The sequence below is a fragment of the Perca flavescens genome, chromosome 1, assembly GCF_004354835.1.
Source record: "Perca flavescens isolate YP-PL-M2 chromosome 1, PFLA_1.0, whole genome shotgun sequence".
NCBI lineage: Eukaryota > Metazoa > Chordata > Actinopteri > Perciformes > Percidae > Perca > Perca flavescens.
In genome coordinates this window covers 17,602,665-17,626,039 of record NC_041331.1, presented here as the reverse complement: position 1 = coordinate 17,626,039, position 23,375 = coordinate 17,602,665, and the positions used below count along the sequence as shown (strand labels likewise).

The 23,375-nt window shown below is 40.3% G+C and overlaps 1 protein-coding gene across 2 annotated transcripts in view; it reads right to left on the bottom strand.

The window, feature by feature from the left end:
• pla2r1 (phospholipase A2 receptor 1) overlaps positions 1-23,349 on the bottom strand; it is a 27,620-nt gene extending 4,271 nt beyond the window's left edge. Inside the window, exons 1-24 of one of the 2 annotated variants that reach the window (XM_028574635.1) lie at positions 23,042-23,349; positions 21,015-21,395; positions 20,688-20,861; positions 19,011-19,175; positions 18,552-18,665; positions 17,849-17,998; positions 17,382-17,576; positions 17,097-17,260; positions 16,533-16,643; positions 13,416-13,528; positions 13,152-13,321; positions 11,887-12,095; positions 8,998-9,143; positions 8,289-8,373; positions 8,054-8,189; positions 7,923-7,958; positions 7,216-7,376; positions 6,112-6,176; positions 5,454-5,557; positions 5,228-5,364; positions 3,160-3,277; positions 2,852-2,985; positions 1,889-2,030; positions 437-672 (exon numbers count right to left, since the gene is read on the bottom strand). In XM_028574635.1, coding sequence (XP_028430436.1) covers positions 437-672; positions 1,889-2,030; positions 2,852-2,985; positions 3,160-3,277; positions 5,228-5,364; positions 5,454-5,557; positions 6,112-6,176; positions 7,216-7,376; positions 7,923-7,958; positions 8,054-8,189; positions 8,289-8,373; positions 8,998-9,143; positions 11,887-12,095; positions 13,152-13,321; positions 13,416-13,528; positions 16,533-16,643; positions 17,097-17,260; positions 17,382-17,576; positions 17,849-17,998; positions 18,552-18,665; positions 19,011-19,175; positions 20,688-20,861; positions 21,015-21,395; positions 23,042-23,186 — 3,591 coding nt within the window. In that variant the 5' untranslated portion in view covers positions 23,187-23,349. Of the gene's footprint in view, positions 1-436; positions 673-1,888; positions 2,031-2,851; positions 2,986-3,159; positions 3,278-5,227; positions 5,365-5,453; positions 5,558-6,111; positions 6,177-7,215; positions 7,377-7,922; positions 7,959-8,053; positions 8,190-8,288; positions 8,374-8,997; positions 9,144-11,886; positions 12,096-13,151; positions 13,322-13,415; positions 13,529-16,532; positions 16,644-17,096; positions 17,261-17,381; positions 17,577-17,848; positions 17,999-18,551; positions 18,666-19,010; positions 19,176-20,687; positions 20,862-21,014; positions 21,396-23,041 lie in introns of those variants that run through there. The other variant, XM_028574641.1, reaches the window with a different exon arrangement.
• Positions 23,350-23,375: the final 26 nt, after the last annotated feature.

Sequence of the window (23,375 nt, the reverse complement as noted above, 5' to 3'; positions counted from 1 at the left end):
GTGAGACTTAGAAAGCTACTGCTCCCGGCAAAGTAATAGTCCGGCAGACAACTCCCTGTAAACTAAAATCTGTTGTTTTTACACTTTTACACGTTTTCATAAGGATAAAACAAGAAATAACATGCTAATTAGTTAACCAGGCTCATTGCATCCCCCTGTTTCCAGTCTTTATGTTAAGCTAGCTAACTATATACTAGTTACTATATAATTACAGCTTCATATTTACTGCACAGACATGAGCGTGCCATCAATATTCTTATTTAATTCTTGCTAAACAGGTGAATACATGTATTTCCCAAAATGTCAAACTATTTCTTTAAAGACAAAATGTTGAAAAGCAGACAAACGCACACAATGCCAACTCTCCAACACAAACATACAGCAGACATTCACAGTGCAGAGGTATACAGTATATATTGCATGAGAGGATACATACGTCTTGACTATACAGTCCAATCCAGTGGGGGACTGCCAATCTATTGACAAGGACAGTAAGGAAAGCCTGGTGGTAGGCATCTGTAACGCTCACTAGGTCAGAATCATTCTCTATGCACATATGCATCGCGTCGTACCAGCTCATGTTGCCAGACACAACTTTGTAGCTGCGGCTCCTGTACTCAATATTGTCAGGGAGAGGGTGGTGATAGGAGTGGGTGGGGGGTTTGGATGTATCTGTACCAAAAAAAAAAAAAAAAAAAAGAGGCAAAAGAGGGGAGTGTGGGAAGAAGGGTAGAATGATTACTTTGAGGCATTAATGTTTAGGACATACACAATCAATGGATGACACATCAGAAGTAGTTTTATATATATTTTGGGGTCATTCGCATTCTTGCAATTGAATACCCAGAAATAGTACCACCACACTGTTAACAACAATATGTAATGTGTTTGTTTTAGAGGTGCTGCCAGGCTAACTGTTTCCAGTCTATATGCTAAGTTAAGATAACTGTTTCCTGGCTGTAGCTTCATTTTTACTAGCAGATATGAGAGTGGTATCGATCTTCTCATCTAACTTTTGGCAAGAAAGTGAATGAGCGCATTTCCCAAAATATTGGAACTATTCAACAATTAAAGCAATCAGTTCTTTTAATCACACAACACAAAGCTACATAAAAGCAGAGACCTGGTGAACCCATAGAAATGTGACTTGCTACCATCACTGGTGTCATTGTGTGTTTAGAGTTTATTTCTTTAAAGTTAAATATATTTCAACCTGGCATATTTCCCATAAATGTGGCCATTGTGAGATGCGCCAGCCTTCTACAGCTTCCAAAATAAACATGATTTTTACATAAATCATTGCAAACAGTACAGTACAGTTCCCAACTGGAATAGCCCATATGGCTAACTGCATGGGGATCTACATATGGGTCAATACAATAGAGACACAATAAGTAACATCAGAATGCAGATGATCTGGGAAATGTTTTGAAATGAAAATATCGCAGACTCAAAATTAAATCCATATATGACATAACTGCACTGTTGTTGACTGTGCTTTGTTGCACTCAACAGCTGTTACCGTACACTTTTAAACCACTGCTACAAGGTGAAAAGTTAAACCACTGGAGGTCAGCAAAGACAAAATTTCAGATCAGGTTGTGAGCCTTTATATGTCATTGTGTTTTCTATTTTGTTAATGTGTTTGATGATATCCATTCCATTATTTGTGGGCCAGTTCCACAGTATGTGGCTGTCAGGAAAGAAAACAGAGAGAGAGGGAGAATAACTTAAAAGAGAAGTGCATCAGAGACCATTCAGCATCAGAAAGCCAGAAAGAGTGGTCTGACAGCAAAAGACAAAGACAGACATGCTGAAAAACACAGTCAAAGAGGCAGTGAAAGACAGACAGTGAAAGACAAAGATAAAGAAACTGAGGGAATCATACCTTGAGGTTTTTCACATACAAAGCCATACCCACTCTCGCTGCATTTCTCATCGTACCACTTCCCTGTCAGGTGGAAGTTGTGGTTGTTGGACAGAACAGTACACAATGGCTCATCAGCAAATCCAGTCAGCCACTGATCCTCCTGGGGGGAGGGGTCATAAAGTACATATCAATACACACAAAGACACACAACCAATACTTGGTGTGTTTGCACATGTGAAATGGTGATTACAACTTTGTTCACATTATACCGCCACCTGCAACAGGTCAACCATTTCATGTGATTTAAAACGCAAGTCCATTTCTTTCCCAATTCTTTTTTATGCAAGAGTAGCAGAGTTGGAGGAGTTATTTTGAGAGTCCAGGGTTCCAGAAGTAAGAGTTCTGATTGTTTTCTGCACAGAGAATTTGAGGTGACTGTCACTTAGAACACTTCCTAGGCTTGGATGTGCACAAAACTCTCCTGGTTGGTTATATATATATATATATATATATATATATATATATATATATATATATATTTTTTTTTTTTTTTTTTAAATAAAAACGTCAAAGGTATACGTTTTTGGATGAATCCAGAAACCATTTTTTGTGTTCACTTAACATAGTCTCAAACTCCTCCATCTGACATAGACGCCATGGAACAGGGAGACTCGGAGCTGTGCAGAGTATACTTGTCTTGGCTCGCAGTGCCCTGTTCAACAGCAGTTTAAGAACACAATAACTCTGTAAGAATAATGATTCACATATCACCCTTCCTCTATATACAAAAACAGACACACACTTTTGCCCAAAGATTTAGAAGACGATCCTTTCTGCAAAAGCTGGGGCTCTTTTGGACTTGTGAGGGATGATGCACATTCACACACACAGACACAATCAGACATTAAGAATAGACAACAAATTGCTATGATAATAACAGTTAGCAGTGTAGGTCAAGCTAAAGTATTCACGGGGGCTTACAGTTAGGTAGCTCTTTGGTTCAATTGGAGACCAGTTGGTATAGCTGACTGATTTCCCATTGGTCCATTTCATGGAGTCTTCCAGACCAATCCACACACCTACAGAGCTTCCCTGGAGCAACATGGTGATGTAGGCTGTAGAAATGACGGTGTGACAACAGGAATATAAAAAAAAAACAATAATAAAAACATAGAGCAATATTCCTTTCTGACATGGCTACTAACAGAGCTAGAGAGGAGCACAAAAACTAAGTGAACTTCTCCAATTAGCCATTAGTCGGATGTTTGTGCAGTTCACTTTGCCTCTACCTTGTTCAATCTCGTTTTCTATAGCAACCAGCGAACCAGCGAATGAGGAGCAGATGGACTGGGCATCTTTCCAACTCTTTCCCTCCTTTGGGCTGTCAGGGAGGTGAAGAAGGAGACACTGCCAACACACACAAACACACACACACACACACATACACACACAAAACATGAACATCACATTGTGAAATACAAATCCTTATTTCCCTATCACCACTAGGCCACTTGTTTGGAGAGGTCAGAATTCAAAGTAAAACAAAGTTCAAGCATGCAGTCTTCTTTGATTGACAGAGAAGGATGTGATTTCATGTAACTGGTGTTTGGCAGCTTTATGCATCGACAAGAGCTCTGCTTCTAATGATTAAAAAAATTGTTAAAGATTATTTTTGGGGAATATAATTTTTGTTTTTATTTAATTTATATGTATGTGTATGTATGTATGTATGTATGTATGTATATGTGTATATATATGTATGTAGATGTATATGTGTGTGTATGTGTATGTATATATATATATATATATATTTTTTTTTTTTTTTTATTATGTGTGGGAAGGAGGGGGGGTGTTACATGTATGTTCTGTTACTTGTAACATACTGTTGGTTGTGTATGTGTGTTGAATAAAAACATTTGATCACAAAAAAAAGATTATTTTTGGGGTATTTTAGGCCTTTATTTTCATAGGACAGATGAAGACATGAAAGGGGAAGGAAAGGGGGGAATGACATGCAGGAAAGGGCCGCAGGTCAGAGTCGAACCCACAGCGTCGAGGAGTAAAGCTCTATATGTGGGAGCTTGCTCTACCAGGTGAGCTAACCAGGCGCCCTCTAATGATTACATTTGAAGAAAATTGTGTAACGTTACACAAAGAATTAACCTCTTCACTGTTCAAATTCCATCAAGTTCAGCTCGAAAAAGGCACTTCAATTCATTTTTAACTTTAAAACCAGTTAGAAAGGGTTGTCTTTGTGGCCTAGAGGCCTAAAGTCACGGGGTTCGAGTCTGTCCAGCATTTGCTTGTGTCATGGTGTTCTCATCTCTCTCATTCCTTGTTTCCTGTCAACAACACTCTAATAAAATGCACAAAATGGCTTTGTTCCATAATTGCTGATCATGCAGAGAAAAGACATCACTACAAGGGTTTTCATTCTGTTTAATATGATATGATAGTCTTGCTAAAGACTCCATCTATTCCACCTCACTGGGTCTCATCTGGTACTACACAGAATTTAGATCAGCTGGTTTTGCTCTTTATGGAGGTTGACTCAGCTTGAGCATCATCAGCGGGGGGGTTATTCTGAAGTTGTCAACATAACTCAATAAAGAACAGTGACTGTAAACACAAACATCCTGCTTCAACCCGAGAGGCAGCTGGGAATTTAGAGTAGAGACTGTTTAAGAACTGGTTTGTGGGAGAGAATGAGATAAAAAGAGCCACTTGTTTTGTAGTTGCACAATTTCAATTTCTTTACTTTAACCCCCCATACGTAGCATTTATAAACACTATATAAACATTTAATAAATGGTTTTTACTTACTTACTTGCACTCTTGTGCATCTGAATTTCCGTCCCCCCCATTATTATGTTGTTGTGTCGTTTTTTTGTATTCTGTTTTCATTTGAACCCTGGCTGCATTACATATTTCCCCTAGTGGAAAATAAAGATAACCTTAAACCTTATACCGGTCTTATTTTATTTTACAAACATATATTGAGTTATGGCTCTATATGAAAGTCAGCAAATAATTTGAGGTTGCCTGGAGTGACAGGTGAATTTCACACATCCATGATGGCTGCTGCAGCTCGACCCAGCTCAGCTCCACCCTGTTACTTGAATTGGATTTGTTATGTCTCCAAACAACTGATAAGATGGCTGGAAATTGTAAACTTTAAAATAACCCATCAGACAGTCATGGGTTAACAGTGTTTGTTATGATGCTTTAGTCTGAAATAAGGTATATAAATCAGTGATTCAACAGAGTGTGTGTGTGTGTGTGTGTGTGTGTGTGTGTGTGTGTGTGTGTGTGTGTGTGTGTGTGTGTGTGTGTGTGTGTGTGGCCAAGTGTCTGAACCTTGTGTCCAAAGTACAGCCAATTTTCCGGACATCCTCCGATGTAGTGCGGCTCCCTGGGAGTCTCCACCACAGACACAGTCTTTCTCTTGCAAACGTAGCCGTGGAGATCGCTGCATTTACTCGCCGACCATTTCCCTGCAACATACCAAGAAAACCTCAACACATTCTAGCATGTGCAGGTAAAACATGCATCAGTGAGTGTTTTTGCATGTGCATGTGCTTACCTGATGAAGAGGACATAGTGACACACAACTCGTTTTTCCTTGGACCACCACCGGTCCTCCCCTGTTCCCAGTTCTGAAATTCTACCTCTGTCTTGTCGCTCCACCTACAAACACACACACAAAGAAATTACATTTAACAAACGGCCCTCACTGATGTCCTGGTTTTAATGAACCTGCCACACAAGACTCTGTATTTATATATAATATATACTATATTTCACATGCAGGTCATTTTTTCTTTGTAGCTGGGCTCTATTTCTTATTTAATGTCTTCAATTTAAGTTTGTTTTAATGATGTGTACTTCAGTTTGCTTTATGTTGCTTTCCCCTAGAGACCTGGGTATCATTTCACCAAATTTGCAACATGCAAGCAACAATTAGCAACATGATAATTTCCTCTTTGCTCATTTTGACATGTTTCACTGATCAAAACACTACCTGCGAGTGAGCATTCAACTCGCAAATGTATCAATTCGTGAGTAGCTGCCCCCATCTGTTCACAAAGCACGGCTCGCACATTGCTTTTGTGATTCTGGCCGATGGGTTGGAACTACATCAGGATTTCTTTACTTGAGACGGGGAACAAAGTGTCGACCGCTCTAATAGAATCAGTGGCAGCCACAGGAAATGTTTAACAAACTTCAAAACACACACACACCTGACCTCCTCTCCAGGCTGCCCAATGGACAGGCCGATCCACCAGTCTGTCGGGCCCAGCGAGAGCTGAGGAGAAACAGTTATAGAACAGAACAGAGATGAAAAAGAACTTCACTTTTATCCCTCCTCCTTTGCAATCAAGTCCTCACTGAGCCAGAAGATCGGCTTTTCAGAGCCTCTCTGCCATTCAGGCACTCTCCTTGCCCCGTGCTTCCCTTCTTTCACGGCCTTGTTTTGTTCCCTTTATCCCCTCACAAGCCTCAACACCACAAGAGACTTCTTTAGTGTGGTCCAAAAGGACGCCGCCGAAAAACAGCCTTTTTTTTTACTCTCTGTGTGGAGGCACTCAAGCATGAAAGTGTCCGCACATGAGGTACGTTTTAGCTTGTCGACGTGTGTCTGTAAACACTTGAGTTTGTATGAGTGTGTCAATTGTTTGTTTTCACTGTGTGTGTGTGTGTGTGTGTGTGTGTGTGTGTGTGTGTGTGTGTGTGTGTGTGTGTGTGAACTGTTAGGAGAAAAGGCCTATTGGGCTATTCGTTGGAGAAGAGCCTCTGTGATTAAGTACACTGCTCTGGCTGTGTGCACTCCTGTGTGAAATTGTGCTCCTGCTCACTGAAACCAAAAAAAAACTATTGTTAATGTCCCAACGCCCCTGGCATCATTATCGTCACATAATTAGATGCTGGGAGTATTTGCATGGAGAAAAAGTAAATGTTAGATGCATTTTATATTTTTGAAATAACTGAAATACATTTTTCACATTCCATGTTTTACAATGAAATATGAGATATTGCAATATGAATTAGTTGTGGTTTGTTCATCACAATAATATCATACACATTTGTGCTGTGTATACGATATCGGCTAGTAGACGTTTTTTACTACTTTAGCCGACATAATTATACCACAACATTTTGATTCTGACAAATGCCTTAGGGTGTTTTTTTGATAATTCACCCCGATGTTTAGTTTTAAATGGGGAGGACAAAAAGTAATGTTCTGAAAAAAATGAAAACTATTTCAGTAGTGCTGTATAAATATATGGCAGTCTGGCAATACTGAAATTCTGTGAATCTAGGTTTTAGCAGTCACAATAACAGACCCGCCGCAAGCGCTCCTTGACAAAGTGCAGCTCCTCCCTGGAGTGGATGGACAGCAGGTAGGCTCCCATCATCTGACAGGCCAGAGAGACGGCGTCCCAATCAAAGGGCTGCTTGGCCAGCAGGTACTCAGCCCCGCGGTAAAACACCCAGGGCTCGCTCTCTGTGGTGGAGCCAGATGGACAATTATAAAAACATTTTCAGGTAATACAATTTTAAATATATATCGATGGGTATAATGAATCAATACACAGTTCTAGTAATTGCTTACTAAATGATGCTTCACGTTAATAATGCCATTCCACATAGAAGAAATACATTTTGTTGACTTGCAATTTTTATTCTTATTATATGTATTTTGAGATTTACTCAAAACACATAAATGCTGTATACACATCACAGCAGTCCTAAAATCTATAAGTCTTAAAAGAACCTCACACCGGATAAGGAAAACTCCAAAAAAAAAAAAGGTAAAGCGAAATGCTGTTCCAGAGTAGACCGGTAGCAGTAGTAGAATTACAATATTAAGAAAAAGAAAATACAATATTAAGAAAATAAGTATGGTAAAAGTTAAGCATAATATAAAGTTAATTAAATATTAAGTGTAATACGTTTGGGTTGTATGTGGATTCAATGGAAAGTCAGCCTTTTCTGCCAAATGATAAAGGTTTTTTAGTTAAGCAATGAAGGAAATGAAAATCCCACTTACGCTCAGTGTACCAATAGGGTTTTTTCAGTTTATCACCTGCAACATAAGTCAGACTTTGGTAAGTAATGCAGTACTGATGTGTGTATGTGCAGTATGTCTGGGGGGAGAGTGGTGGTTTTGAGGGCGTTTACCTCTGGACAGCTTGCAGATCCACTCGTGTTTGGTGTCACAGGGTTGAGGCATGAGAGTGTTGGTCAGGTCGCTGTACATAGCACAGTCCCTCCTGTCATCCTCCTCGTTCTTATCCGCTATGAAGGACGTCACCACCTGCACCAAAACACACATTAAGAGCCAAAAGCATAACGGATACAGCCTCTGATAATAACTTTGTGTTACAACAAGGCGTGAACATCTGTATGTACTTACGGGAGAACCATCAGACCATTCCCAGGTCCCAGGATGTTCAAGGTCTCTCTTATTTAAACCCACCCAGAACCAGCGACCCTCTGTTCTAAAAAAAAAAGAGCAGAACAAAAAGCACAATGCAATGAAAGCAACATCGCTTTATAGGTAATGGTATATGGTGATATAATGTAAATTGTCTATAACTTTTGCTGGAAATTCTGGGGAATATTTCCACAGGTTGAATAGCCAGAAGGAAATGTCACATCATACAAAGACATGATGTTGCCCAATAAGGCTTCTGATCTGTCCTCTGGTTAGAAGTCTAGCAGATGTGAACGATTGGATGTCCGCAAATTTTCTTACAATAAATTCAAAATAAAAAGTTAGATTAAAAACACTTACTTGATTCTACAACATTATTAAACAATTGCAGCACATCCACTATTGTTTACAATTGCCATTAAGAAACTTGATATTTTAAAATGTATTACTGTACTTAGTTATTTGACTTATTTATGTGTTGTTGTTTTTACTGGAGGCGTCCTGTAAAAATATAAATCATCTGTAGACATATTATAAAACAATACTAAACCACATTTCATCTTCAGAAGCCAATCATTAAATTGTGTACCTGCTGCTCTATGCACATAAATTAAAAACACCACAACTGATGCATTTATCAGTTCCCATGACATTCCTGCACTGCGGAGGCCCAGAGGGCTGTACCAACCCTTCAAACATGGTAGAGAGGAGCTGCTTAACAAACACCTGCTCCTCATAGTGGTGGAAACTGGCCAGCTGAGCCCCGAGGGCCTGGCAGAAGAAGTCGGCTTCCACCCAGGAACGCTTCATCAGAACTTTCTCATCGTGGAACACCTAGAGGAGCAACACTTACTTTCAGCTGAGAGTTACAGTACATCTTAAATGGACAACAAACATTGTCACTAAGGCTGCAGAGATGCATCACAGAAACAGTTTTTGTTTTTTTCAGTATATTTTCAATACATAGGTATATTCTGTGAATGTTTTCAGCGATTTCAAAATGTTTCTGGCATGAGTGAGAATATTAAGTCAAACTTTCAAAAGCAATATAACAAAAAGAACAGCAATATTATAACCCAGCAATACATGCATTTTTGGTGAATCACATAATGTTAAATTTTCTTTCAAATCTTTTCTCAATTCAAATGATTATTTGGAGGCTATTCTTTGTAGCAGGCAGTAGCTTTGTGGTTAGTACTCTCACCTTCAAATTACTTTTGACTTGTTTAAGCAGCAATTATAAGCTATATTAAATTGCTATATTTATAGTGATGGCTCCCTCTAGTGAGTAAGACTCCTTTATGAAAAAGAAAAACACAAATGATAAAGGCGGGATTTAAACTCACAACCTTTAGACTGTGGAGCAGTTTTTTTTTTCAGTTGAGCTCTCAGGAGTCTAAAACGTTATCTCAATATTTCAACCAAGGTTCAACTTCACAGAGTCTCCTCACTTTTGTGATGCAGGTTTTAAGTTATTTCATGGATCGATAAATGCATCACACTATATTAAAGGGTTTGATATGTTATTACTTTTGTCTTGGAAAGTGTTAAGGGCTTTTCAAGGATTCTCTGCACATTTAAGATGTTTTAATGAATTATCTGCATGTTTAAGAGTTTTTAAAAGGCAACAAAAGAAAAAGACAAGGTTGATGAAGGTGAAATTTCTTCTTTCTCTTTGGATCTTGTGTTTATCATCCCCGCACCCCAGAGATGGTCCAGTGGGGAACGATGCCGACCGACGATCAGGAGATGTGGGTTCAAACCCCGCTTCAGATATACCACACAGGAGTGTTTGTGAAGAATGGATGTGGTTTAATTTGTGTAATTTCAACTTGCAAATTTCCAACAACAATTTCAACTTGCATGGGGAAAATAATAATTGTTAACGCGACAATTTTTTTTGTCTGCAGACTGTTCAGCTGAAATATTATAGTATTAAAGTATTTTAAAGTGTAAAACCACTTAACATACAAAAGAACATCACAGGTAACTACATTTGATGTCATGTGACCTTCAACACAGAAAAAGAGATGATTAATATTAAAGAGTCTGTTATTTCCCAGAGGTCGTTTAAGCAGCTATTACAACCTATATGAACGTTTATAGTGTACTAGAGTGTTTAGTTGTGTTTTTTAGCAGTGACAAATACAGTACACTGTTTAAGTCACTAAATACTGATTCTAATAATTCTATTTTGGTGAGGCCCTACCACAACATTTTAGACCCCCGAGTATGGGACAGCATGCGGAGCATCACGCAACAAATCAGACAGGTACATAATGAGGGTGGTGAATGTTAGAGAGTTACTTTAAAAGGTCCATGTCAGTGAAAGTGTAATAAAGAGAAAGATAGATGCTGTGGACAATGGTATTCTTAATTTGAAGGTTATACGAATTATTTAGAATTATATTATACCTTTTCTTTTGTGATAAAAAAGACATAGCATAGTATGTCGAAAAAGTGATTAAAAAAAAAGGCAGTATAGTATGTCGAAGAAAGTGGAAAAAAGTCATAATATAGAATGCCAGAGAAAGTCATAAAAAAGTCAAAGTATAGTATGCCAGAGAAAGTCTGGAAGAACATGCAAACTCCACAAAAAAGGCCAAGCCCATACTGGGGATTGAACCCACTTTTTTTGTCGGAAAAAAAGTAATAAAAGTTATGGTATAGTAAGTCAAAAAAATATCTAAAAAAGTCATTGTATGGTATGTCAAAAAAGGGGTGAAAAAAGTGATAAGAAAGTCATTGTAAAGTTTGCCAAAAATAGTCATAGTATGTAGAAAAAGTTAATAGTATAATATGTCAAAGAAAGTCTGGAAGAACATGCAAACTCCACAAAAAAAGGGCCAGTCCGGACTGGGAATCAAAGCTGTTTTTATTTGTCCACGTTGCTAAAGAAGCTGCGTACAGTCAATTGAGGAAGTGGTTCAATGGAATGTCACTGACGCATAGGAGCTTGCTAGAGGTCACCCCCCTGTGAGGTTAAGATACAAGTTTGAGGGAGAGAAGAGGGGGTGATGCCATATAGGATGTTAAAGTTAAAGTTAAAGTTTACCATGATGATTGTGTGTTTATGTGTGAGAGGTTTTATGGCAGGAAATAGTCAAGTAGGGATATGTGTTTAGGCGCTTGGTCAAAAAGGTAATGACGAGGAGAGAGGGGTTTCTGTCCACCCCCATTCGGAGAATGAACAGACTTCTGCCATCCTGGGGTGCATGAAGCATCTCCCACATGCTGTGGACACAGAGGAAGGACTACAGCTAGAGAGAATAAAAAGGAGTGGAACTGTGTAACATTTCGCATAACTGGGAGGCACGAGGAGGTGTCAGTTGTGTAGCCCGCATTTAGGCCTGAATGCGTTTGTAATTACTTAAAATACTGTTCAGTAAAAGTACTTGACTTTATTCTATCGTCTCAGTGATTCTTTGAGGTTTCTGGTCTTTTCAGTCATCAACGAATACGCTGGGGATTAGAATTTTAGAGAGATTATTGGAGTCAGATTTTCTGGCCTTTGGGCCTTCCACTTTTTACAAAAAATCCCTTACACTTCCCCGTAAAAGGCTCCCAGAGGTCCTACCTTAAAACAGTGGAGCATCCCAGAGTGTGATTCCCACCCCGGAGGACAAGGGGCGTAGGCATCAATGTGGTGCTCTGGCAGCTGGACATCATGGTAACTGCTGATGCTCTGTTTGCACACTGAAAAGGCCTTGTGGGACTTGCAGTCTTTCACTTCCCAGTGACCCAAAGCAGGGCCACCTGACATAGCAACACATCCACCGGCACTGACTAAGGAAAGTAAAAGGAAAGGAGAAGATGAAGGAGTTGAAAAGGTAGAGGCAGTGTTGTAGTCAAGGTCACCTAAACCGAGACCAAGTGATCACCAAGACAAGAGCCACCATGTGGTGCGTGTTAAGAGGGCAGGGAGAGGGGGTTAACAGTAACAAATTTCAAATTAGAAATGAGTCAAGTTATTGGTTGCATTTGAAGCAGGAAGTTTTACATCCAATCACAGTAATGATGTTAACATATAAAATTTGACAATGCACAGTCAATTTAGTGATATCCCTGCAGTTGTGGTCTAGACCAGTCTTGAAATAACATCCAGAGTCCTTTCTTTCTGAGACTGAGACATGACAGAGGAAAAAGGCAGTCGATTCCAAAACGAGACAAAGATCTTCAAAAAAGTGGTCTTGAGACCGGTCTTAAAAGGAACACGCCAACTTATTGGGACTTTAGCTTAATCACTGTATCCCCCAGAGTTAGAGAAGTCCATACATACCCTTCTCATCTCCGTGCGTGTTGTAACTCTGTCTGACGCACCCACGCTAGCCTAGCTTAGCACAGATACTGGAGGTAACAGGCTCCATCTAGCCTACTGCTCCCAATAAGTGACAAAATAACGCCAACATTTTCCTATTTACATGTTGCGATTTGTAGAGTCACAGCGTGTACAAATAAGGTCACATGAGACACAGCCGTCTTCTAACCGTATACAAACTGGGAACTATATTCTCAGAAGGCGAAGCACTGCTACTTCTGCTACTTGGGCGGAATGATTTGCTCGCAGCACCTGAGAAGCCTCTTGGTGAGGAGCAGAGAGATCGCCTGGAGTTCGCTCAGTTACCCTTCTCATGGAGATGAGAAGGGTATGTCTGGACTTATCTAACTCGGGGGATACAGTGAATAAGTTAAAGTCCCAATAAGTTGGCGTGTTCCTTTAAGACTAAGACCGATCTTGAGTACTACAACACTGGGTGGAGGGGTATTTACATTAAACCAAATCCTGAGCTAAACACAATCACAGTATACCTATGCATAATAAGCAAATACAAATGTGCCGACCTGGTTGGTGTTTGTTCCAGTTTGTGAAGGTGAGAGGCAGCGAGGAGCCATTGTGCAGAAGCCAGCTGTACTCTCCCTTCTTCTCCTGGTCCGTGAGGCCGATCCAGTAATACCTGCTGCTGTTGGTCCCACTCTCGCTCAGCAAACTGTTGACAAATGCCTGCTCAAACCTGCCAGCACGAGGAAGAAGAGAGGAGAGGTGAGGGGACAGGAGCCAATGTTGCCACAAATAAAACACAATAAATCATTTGCTCAATAAACCACCTGTTTTCCACAGTTAGGAGAGAAGCCTTGCAGTAATATCCCATCAGTGCATCTCCATAGCTCTGTTCATGGCTAGTCTCCATGTAGCAGGAGTGGCCGTGTCGCTTCCAACCCTGCAGCATCAGCAAAACAAAATCCCCTAATCAAACTCCAGCTATGTTCTATTCGAGATGAAGCTTCTTTATATAGTGCACAAAACAAAAACATCATCAAATATGCATGTATTACCTCCACAGAGGACCTGAAATTTAATCAAAACACACGTATGATAAGAATGTCATGGACTGAAAAAACAACACTGCAAAATAAAGTAACAGGAGTTAACATTCAGCAGAGAGCACAGACACTGGGTTTGTGACGCAGAGGGAGAGATGAGAATTAAAGAAAAAATACAAACTATGTATACATGCACAATTGATATGATAATATATCCGATAATATGTCCGTAGCCCCCAGTATCTAAATTCGTCAAGTACTTAACATTGCCACTGACTGTTTGGTCAGATTTGAGATTTATTTTACTTGACTTCCCGATTTAAATGAAAAGAAATTGCCAGTTTTCATTCAGGCAAAGTTCTTCTATGGTTGCTTGTATTTAGACAAAATTTAATATTTGAGAACGTCTTTTCTTTAACATCTATGGCATGATGATATTAATCAGGTAATATTTATCCAGGTCACAATCTTATTTTAGTCTGTTACATGTTCATATTTTTCAAGGTCTTTAAGGTTTGCTTTTGGCATCAAGTACCAAAACTCGTTATTACGCCTTATTATTGGTACTTCTATTGATAACTTTCAATGCTACCCAGTCCTAATCTGGAGCAAAGGTTATTCTATGTGTAGCAATTATATGCAAGTGTGTGCGTTAGGCTGTGTGGTGGGAGTGTTTTGACAAGTGGTGTTAATTTGCCCCCTGTTCACCCCTAAATCCCATCTACCCCCCATCTTCCATATACTTGGGGTCCAGACACAAACCTACACAAAGGGCCTACACAAACATTTAAATGATAGCAACACTCAAAGCATTCTTTAAAGCTAGAGTGTCTGCAGTCACATTATCAACAAAATGTCACTACAGTAAACATTTCCAACCCAGACAATGAAGAGACTAAAGTGGAAAATATGGTTTTGTTTGCTAAAACCCTGGCAGGAATCATCAGAGACTGCTCAAGCATGTCCACTCATATTGCGCCTTCAGGGCCATTTCTGGCCTCATGTTTCAGGGTATGAAATAGCCCAATGACTCAGGAGTCTGATATTCTTGTAAACAGAATCAGGGAGCAACATGAACTTCAGACAATACGTCAGCAGTGGAGTGAACCAGCTCATTGTGCTCCTGCAAGGGCAACTTGCTCAGAAGTTGAACTGCAGTGGGTGTGTGGCTCCGCCTCATGCACGTCCTGATTTGTATGGAGCTATTGAAACACTGCACAGCACATAATCTGCCTGACAGAGTCAAAAAATAAGTCACTTTTGTTTCAGTCGGAAATAAACCATTTGTCAAACCATTAAACATTTACCAAGTCAAAAAATCTGATTTTCTTACAAATCAAAGGGAGTCCCTTACAAAGGCATACATATCTATCTATAAATTGCAGGAACATCTGTCTATCTTTCTGTCTGTCTGTCTGTCTGTTATGCGCCTATCTCTCGAACCATTAGTCCGATGGATTTCAAACTTGACAGGTGTCTTGCTACGGGCAGGAGTAATTGCATTGCCAAGTTTGACGTTGTTTGGATTAGAAATGCAAAAGATATTGTTAAATATATAGATAAAAGAAGCACACATTGGCTTTGGCCACTCTAGCCGCTGGCCACTCCCACAGACCCACAAAAATGTGCAAAGTTGCACTACTTTGGACTGTCTTTGACTTTGAATAAACAAACGGCAATTCCTGAATTTAAGGACGTTTCAGAATCCCACACATGCAAAGCACAGTCATCTACAGTTAACTGTCAAGCCACTAAACCTGTATGAAATCATTTACAATGATCATACGACACAAGATCTCTCTCTCTCTCTCTCTCTCTCTCTCTCTCTCTCTCTCTCTCTCTCTCTCTCTCTCTCTCTCTCTCTCTCTCTCTCTCTCTCTCTCTCAGCGCACTGCCATGAGTCCATGACACTAATGTCTGATTACTCCACATTTTCATTGTGATATTTTGTGATATATACATTCTGAATCTGAAGCGTTCTCTGTCAGGTAAATACAGTAGTACAATGTCTTCCTCTGATGTACACTGTAAGTCAGTAGTAGGCCATACAGTGGAGGTGCATATTAAGTGTTTTGGGGTCCTTCTATAAGTAATTTTGGGGTACAATTTGGTTTTGAAGAATTCAACAAGAAGCAATACCACAGGCCAAGCAATAACAGGCACATTTTCAACGGGGACTGCAGTAGTATATCTATAAATTGCAGGAATGTCTGTCTGTCTGTCTGTCTGTCTGTGTGTTATGCGCATATCTCTCGAACCGTTTGTCAATTTCAACCTTGACAGGTGTCTTGCTACAGGCACAAGTGCAGTGCAGTGCCAAGTTTGACGTTGTTTGGATTAGAAATGCAAAAGATATAGTTAAATGACATACACCTCAGACCCACAAAAATGTGCAAAGTTGCACTACTGCTAACTTACAACACTAATAACATTACCGTCGCCAAAATACCCCCACGAATCAAATCCATACTTCACCGTTAACCGTCAAGCCACTAAACTTGTATGGAAATGAACACCAATGCTCAAGTGTTAAATTTGTTAATGATCATACGACACAAGACAACACCTCTGTAAGTAATTTTGTGAATACCAAAGGCCAAGCAATCGCCCGTTCCAAAAAGGCACATTTTCAACGGGCACTGCACTAGTTATACAAATACTAGAACAACCTGAAACCAGAGTTGTGCAACATTATGGGTAAAGTCTTATCAGAGGTACATTAAGACGGTTAAGTGTTGCGTAATCATGTAACGTGTTGTTCTTGATCCCCTTCTGCTGAGAGGTTAGGGCAAAGGTTGAGCTACTATACAAAACTGGGTTTCCTTGTCTTGAATCAGCCATTGAGTAAATGTCGACCTGGATGTACAGAATGTGCGTGTACTTGTGCGGTCATGTTCCTACCTCAGGACAACCCTCATCCCAGGTTCCAGGCTGATGAATGTGATTCTGGCTTTCTCTTCTACACACAGCAGGCAGCCGCTCATCACATGAGGCTAAAAGCCAGTTACCTTCCTGTGAAAGAGGTAACACTTTACTCCCACTACGACAACACTCGATGAATGCATACAAACATTACAAAAGGCCTTAGAGCCAACACGAGTAGATGATTAATTATATGTCGATAATTTTATATTTTAATAATTGATAAATAATCATTTGATTAGTCAGTTGATGGTTTCAGCTACTCAAATGAGAGATATGGTGCTTTTACTTGAATATACTTGGGTTTTGAACTGTTGGTCAGACAAAAACAGACATTTGAAGACATAATAATCTTAGGCTCTAGAAAATTGTGATGGGCATACAGACCTAACAATTAATGAATAATAATAATAATCATCATCATCATCAATAGTTGCAGCTCTAAAAGGGATTCATTCAATTCCAATTTGCTAACTTAACTCACTTATAATTAGCTTCAAGAGCGTTTCTACAATAAAGAAGCACCAATACAGGGTTTCCCACCTCCCTGTCTGCTTTGACACAGAGTGTTGCATCCGTCAGGTTGCGAAGAGGGTGATACTGGTGCCAAAGAGTGAGAGTTACCGGGGAGCCATCAGACCACTCTACAGTCGGAGATGAGGCCTTTTTCCAAAGGCCTATCCACGCCTCAATACTCTCCCCAGAAACTGCGAAACACGAGGGCGCGCACACACACAAAATGGTATTTAGTATCCCCTCGGTATACTCCCAGAGTGTTTATAACAAGTCAAACTTCATATACTATCTGCATTGCATGATGCTGCTTACAGTTAGCCAGGAGGTTGAGCAGCATTTCCACATCAGACAGAGAGTGGAGGCTGGTGAGGTTTGCCCCCTGAGAGCCACAGGCCCGGGAAGAATCCTCCCAGCTTCCTGCTTCTGTTTTTGACAGCAGCCGGTAGCAGAAACCATTATGAGGCCACCAACCATTAGCACACTCTGTGTGGATATACTGCCAGTTCTCTGTAAGAGAAAAAAGAATTGGGAGAGGGGAGGAGGAGAAATAAGAACACAACAGAATAGAATAACACAAATTCACAGCAAACACTGTTTTGGTCTAGCCACCAACAGCGCAATAGAGAGAAGGGTCAAAAGTCAAACTCCCCAGGTGCAGTGCAGCTGTTGAGGCCAAAAGCTACAAGAGCTAAAAAAGCTGCACTACAACCCATAATTCATCCGTTCTACAGTCCTGGATGTCAGGTATTAAAGCAATGCATGTGTGCACACGCTCTCACCTAGTGGCTCGGCTCTCTGGGTGTCGTTAGGCGTCTTCTTACAGATGTAAGGCAGAGCAGACTCACAGGACAGACTCTGCCAGTGACCCTCGAAGGCTGAGTTGTACACTCCACACTGGCTGTTGTCCTGCAGCGGGCTGGCAGGCAGAGCTGATGGGAACACAGTGATGGGAGCAATGTTTTATTTTCCGTGTTTTCTTCCTCATCTTTAGTTCCTCATTGTTAGAGCAACTTTTTCATTTGCATCAGTGATGGGATTCATGTTCTGGTAATAATCTTTTCAATATTGAAATTACAACAGACAACTCTCATCTCATTTCTTATTATGTTACATAAGGTGTAGTGAAGTGCAAGCTGAGAAGGAGCGCAATGCATTGTATTACTCAGAGCAATTAACACTCAACGCTCTACAACGTCACTAAATGAGCTGATGAAGTTTCTCTGGCTCATACATGTATTTACGTCATGCACACATTTTACAATCTGTTTCCACACTGTTCATCAACTCAAGAGCAGGTTTTAAGCACACTTGAAGTTCACAAAATTGCAAGCGCTCTACACGATATAACAATAAGCCTACTGAAACAGAATTCTTTTTAAAGAAAAATATTACACACTGAACATATTCCATTTAAAAAAAAAAAATCCCATGAAAAAGACATTGCCCTCTCATTTAGCCCTGGAGTAAACAGATAATCAGTACCTGTGGTGAAATTGACCAGTGATAGAGGTGCACCATCAGACCACTGCCACCCCCATCTATCCTTCAGGTGGTTCAGCCCGATCCACACCATCGCTCCAACACTTGCCAGTCGATCTACCACAAGATGCAAAAACACAATGTTGTCAGCAAATCTTATCTGATGTTCTTAGAAATAAATTATTGGTAAACTATCAGCTGGTCTCACATATCACTGTGGAAATTTAAATGACCCAGGACAGCAGACAAAAATACATACAGAGTGATCGAACAACACCAAAACCTAATCTGAAGCAGTATGAATGAAGAATCTGTACAGTCTAGTGTAATGTAGTTCTAGTTCTAGTGTACTGTTACTGTTACAACATGTACGGTACCTGGAATGATGCAGGTACAGCACATGGTGGAGGTTTCATTCAGCAGCTTTATGGTCCCTGTATGTGTTTTCTACCAGATGCCTACCTCTGATGTACCTGTGCTCTGCTAGGCTGGTGATGCTGAGCAGATTTCCACCTTGAGCTTGACAGGTTGACAGCGCCTGACTCCAGGTTAGGATGGTGTACAGGTTGAACTGGTAACACGCATTCAGCTCCTGGTTTGACTCCCAGAAATGCTCACAACTGGAATCTATGAATAAAGCCATGAATTCAAAAGGCAGTATGAAACTGAGAAGAAAAAATAAAATGAGTCAGTATGCACATATGCAGTGCACCATGGTATAAAGTTAATGTGAGCATAGAGCAAAATGGCCTGTCAAAAAAAAAAAAATGAGAATGCAACAAACTGTCACTTTATTTTCACATGATATTGGGTTTGTATCTCTTTTGAGTCAGATAAAATCTGCAAGAATTTCATTATGGTGTGATAGGAAAGATTTGAGCTTACTTAGACCTTAGTCTTGCATGGCCAAACCTATCTCCACAGCGTTGCAGAGAAAAACATGCCCTGGTTTATTGGCATTTCTTTAAACCAATCACAATCGTCTCGGGCGGTGTTAAGCCTTGGACACAGCAACAGCGCCTCTGCAAAATAGCCTCGGGAGGGAACATGTGCACATAGGGAGGCGAGCTCTGGAATTAAGATGGCTGTCGAGTGTGTGATGAGAATTTTACTCATAAAGATATAATTTTATTGTTGATTCTAGCTTGGATGTATGCTGGAAATCCAGAGTTCTCGCGAGAGCACAATTTGAATTTGCTCAGCGAGTCACTCTGGCGATCAGTAATGATGCTCATTACCCACGCCCTTGGAGCCAAGCTGCACCAATCACATCGGTGTATCTGATATAGGTGGGCCAGAGGCGAGCTAAACAGATGACAACAGCGCTGCGACGTCAAAGTCCCGAATCAGTCAGTAAACATTGGTCGTAGTCTTATCCAATTGCGTGCAGTGATATTTTTAAATGAATGCTTGGTGCCGCCCCTCGAGTTGGGCCATTTTCATCACTCATAGCCAGACCCTTAAACTTTAGGATTTGGGTCTGTATTTCCAGGCTAGCTCGGAGGATGTTTCCCAAAGAGACCGGAGTTTAGAATGCCAACACAAAGAAAGCGGAAGGTGAGGGACACCCGGCACCGGAACAATCCCGTAAATGAAACGTCGGTGATACAGACTACGTAGACCTTAATAAGTCGATTTTTTTTTTTTATTGTGTGATTGTTGTGATCACAGTATATTGTATAACACTACCATCAACCACTAGGTCAGCATAAGCCCTAATATATATTGTAAAAGTTTTAAAAGGTATGGTTTATTAGGAGTTTTAATTTAACAAATTTCAGTCACACAAATTGAATTCTTATTATAAATACACTATAAGGCAAAAAGTAAATGGACACCCAACCATTACACCCTTATATGATTCTTGAAAAATTCCTTTTAAAACCATTAATATGTTGCTATGACTACTTAAATTGAGCACTGACATTAGGCCATAATGTCTGGCTTACAGCTGGCGTTCCCTTTCATCCCAAAGGTGTTGGCTGGGGTTAAGGTTCTCCGCACCAAACTCAGAAATATATTTCATTATGAACCTTCCTTTGTGCATGTGGGCATTATGATGTTGAAACATACTTCAGGCCATGTAGCGTATTTACTCAAGTTCCTTTCTTACTCTATGGGCGTCTGTGTCCATTTTACCTTGCACCGGACAGAAGCCCCATCTTTCGGCCTCATCATAGCGAGTGGTGGTAGCACACCACTGAAGATGGTCCTCGCGCCCCTCGGTCGTGCACTCTGAGTACCATTTGTTGTTGTATTTAAAGGGCAAAGCACAGGGCATGCCATGTGCATTTCCCAACAAAGTGTGGATATCTGAAAATAAGACACAACTAGAATGATTGTAAATGACAAATCTCCTATGCAGGCAAGTCCGAAAGTCACAGAGATTACTGTTTTGTGTTGCATAAGTGTGTCAAATGTCACCAAAGAGTCAGAGAGAACATACAGGATATTTCAGGCGTTTACCTTCATATGGATATGAGCAGGGCCCCTCTCTGGGGGTGTTGTACCTTTTCCACTCATGATAGGAGTTTTTCTTTACCACCACCAAACGTCCGGCCACAGCCACCATCCACTGGGATGCCCCGTACAGCATGTTTCCACTGCAGCGCCACCACAGCACAGGGAAAGCCATGTCGCACTCGAACGTGCCGAGAGGCTGCGTCGTGTCAGAGATATTGAGGCCCAGGCACATGCTGGTGCCCAAATTGAAGAGGCGATGTCGGGAGACCCACTTCCAGAGCATGCGGCGCGTGGGCCGCTCGCAGTCCTCCAGTACCAGATTTGAGCGATCCACTGTGATGCAGCGTTTCAGCGGCTCGCTCTCCAGGATAAACAGACCCTTTTCTGGAAAGAGATGGATGAGAGACAAGAAGGAAAGGAGGGGAGGGGGAGGTGTGAAGAGAAGAGGGGTGAGAGACATGGGGGAGGAAGTGAAGAATTTATGTGAATGTGTAACACAGAGAGGGGATGATGGATGGATGGACTGGTCTAGTCAGTGAGAGCACAAAACAATATATTAATATACTGTATGATAGCATATCCCCTCAATGGTATACAAAAAAAAAAGTAGTCAGTTCAGAAAGTAAAGTGCAAATTCATTTTTTCACAACCGGCTTCTATATTTCGCCTCTTTTTTCAGATGTTTCTCCAACAAAATGGAGCAGAATTCAAGCTAGATGAAGGCCTGAGGAAACCTTTTATCTTTCAAAATGAAAAAAGTCTTTGTGTAACAAACGGAGGATGTATACTGAATGTATACAAATTGCAATGTTGAAAAAGGCTGGAGGAATTATCTCTTCCTTTATGTTTCTATTGCATACTGGATATGAAAAACAAGAGTGTATGTTCAGGGGTGTATTTTCACTGTCCGGATATCCATCCTCTGTGTATATGGACTATATATATATATATATATATATATATATATATATGGACTATACCATCATATTAATATACATACACATATCAAATTGTGTATTGAACGGGAACAAGAGGTTTTTTTTTATCTGATCTGGACAAAATTAGTACCATGACAATGGTGAGATACAATTTGAAAACTAGAAATTATGCAACAATCAATTATTTAAATTATAATTATTTATTTGATTCATCAAGGTTTTTAGAATACTGTACAATATATCAGAAAGGTTCTCACAATTTCTCAGCACAATGTGACATTCAATTTGCTTGTTTTGTGCAAATAACAGTCCAAAAGCATTCAATTTACGATATATTACAGTAAGTCTATCGACTAATCAATTCATCAACTGTCTCAACTCTAATTCAACATGCAATGATATAAAACTGAGGAAATCAGCGTATCCTCACATATGAGAAGCTGGAATCAGTGAATGCTTGATGTTATTCCTTCATAAACTAATTGATTTTCAAAAAATAACATTGATAATCATGCAATAGACTAGGCAACTAATCACTTCAGCCCTATTGCAAAGAGGATCACATGTTAACCATCTGCATGTGCATTCAGATGTCACTTTATTATGTTTTTATAATGTTTAATTTTAGTAATTAATTAATCTTGGGGACAAAAACAAATGGACAGCTCATGTTTCTCTTTATCAAAATTAACTTGCACATTTAGCTTGCCCTGTCCTTTACAGATAAACTAAATAACTGTTAGTAATGTGATCCAAGCTGCAGCAGTGAGGCTCAAACTGTGGTCCAGAGGCCAACTAGGGAACGTGGAGATAGTATAGGTGGGGTCCCCCATGAGACTGAGGAATAGTTTGATTTCAGTCACCATCTCTTCACACACAACATCAGCACAATGACAACATGTTGTCATGATTGCTCTGTTCTCCTCCACGTTCACTAATCAGTAGTTATATAAGGATCTGTCTAATTACCTAAAAGCATAGGACAAAAGATGAAGTGTGGGCTTATTTTGCAGGAGCTCATTAACAGTAAATGTAAAAATAGTAATAACAAGGACCCCCGAGCAGCAGCTGTAGCCAGATGATTTCACTTACTGTAAAACTCCATGAGTTGTTTTTTCTCCAGGACCTCATCTTCCTCCTCGGTGACACACAGGCAGCTTTTCGCCAACAACACTGCTACACAAATAGTCGCCACAACAGCCACGGAGTCGAGGAAACGAAACAAATGCATTAACATTTCGACGGCGGGATACAATGTTGAAGTGCAAATGTCCGCACATTCCGAGGCTCCTGGTCAGAGAGAGTATTTTGGGCTCGTTGTTTTTTTTCTCTCATAGAAAACTTTGAGCCGAGAGAAGTTTTTCAGCGGGGGACCAGCGACGTCACGTCTGACGGAGGAGCTGCTGCTGCTCTGCCGGGACAGAGC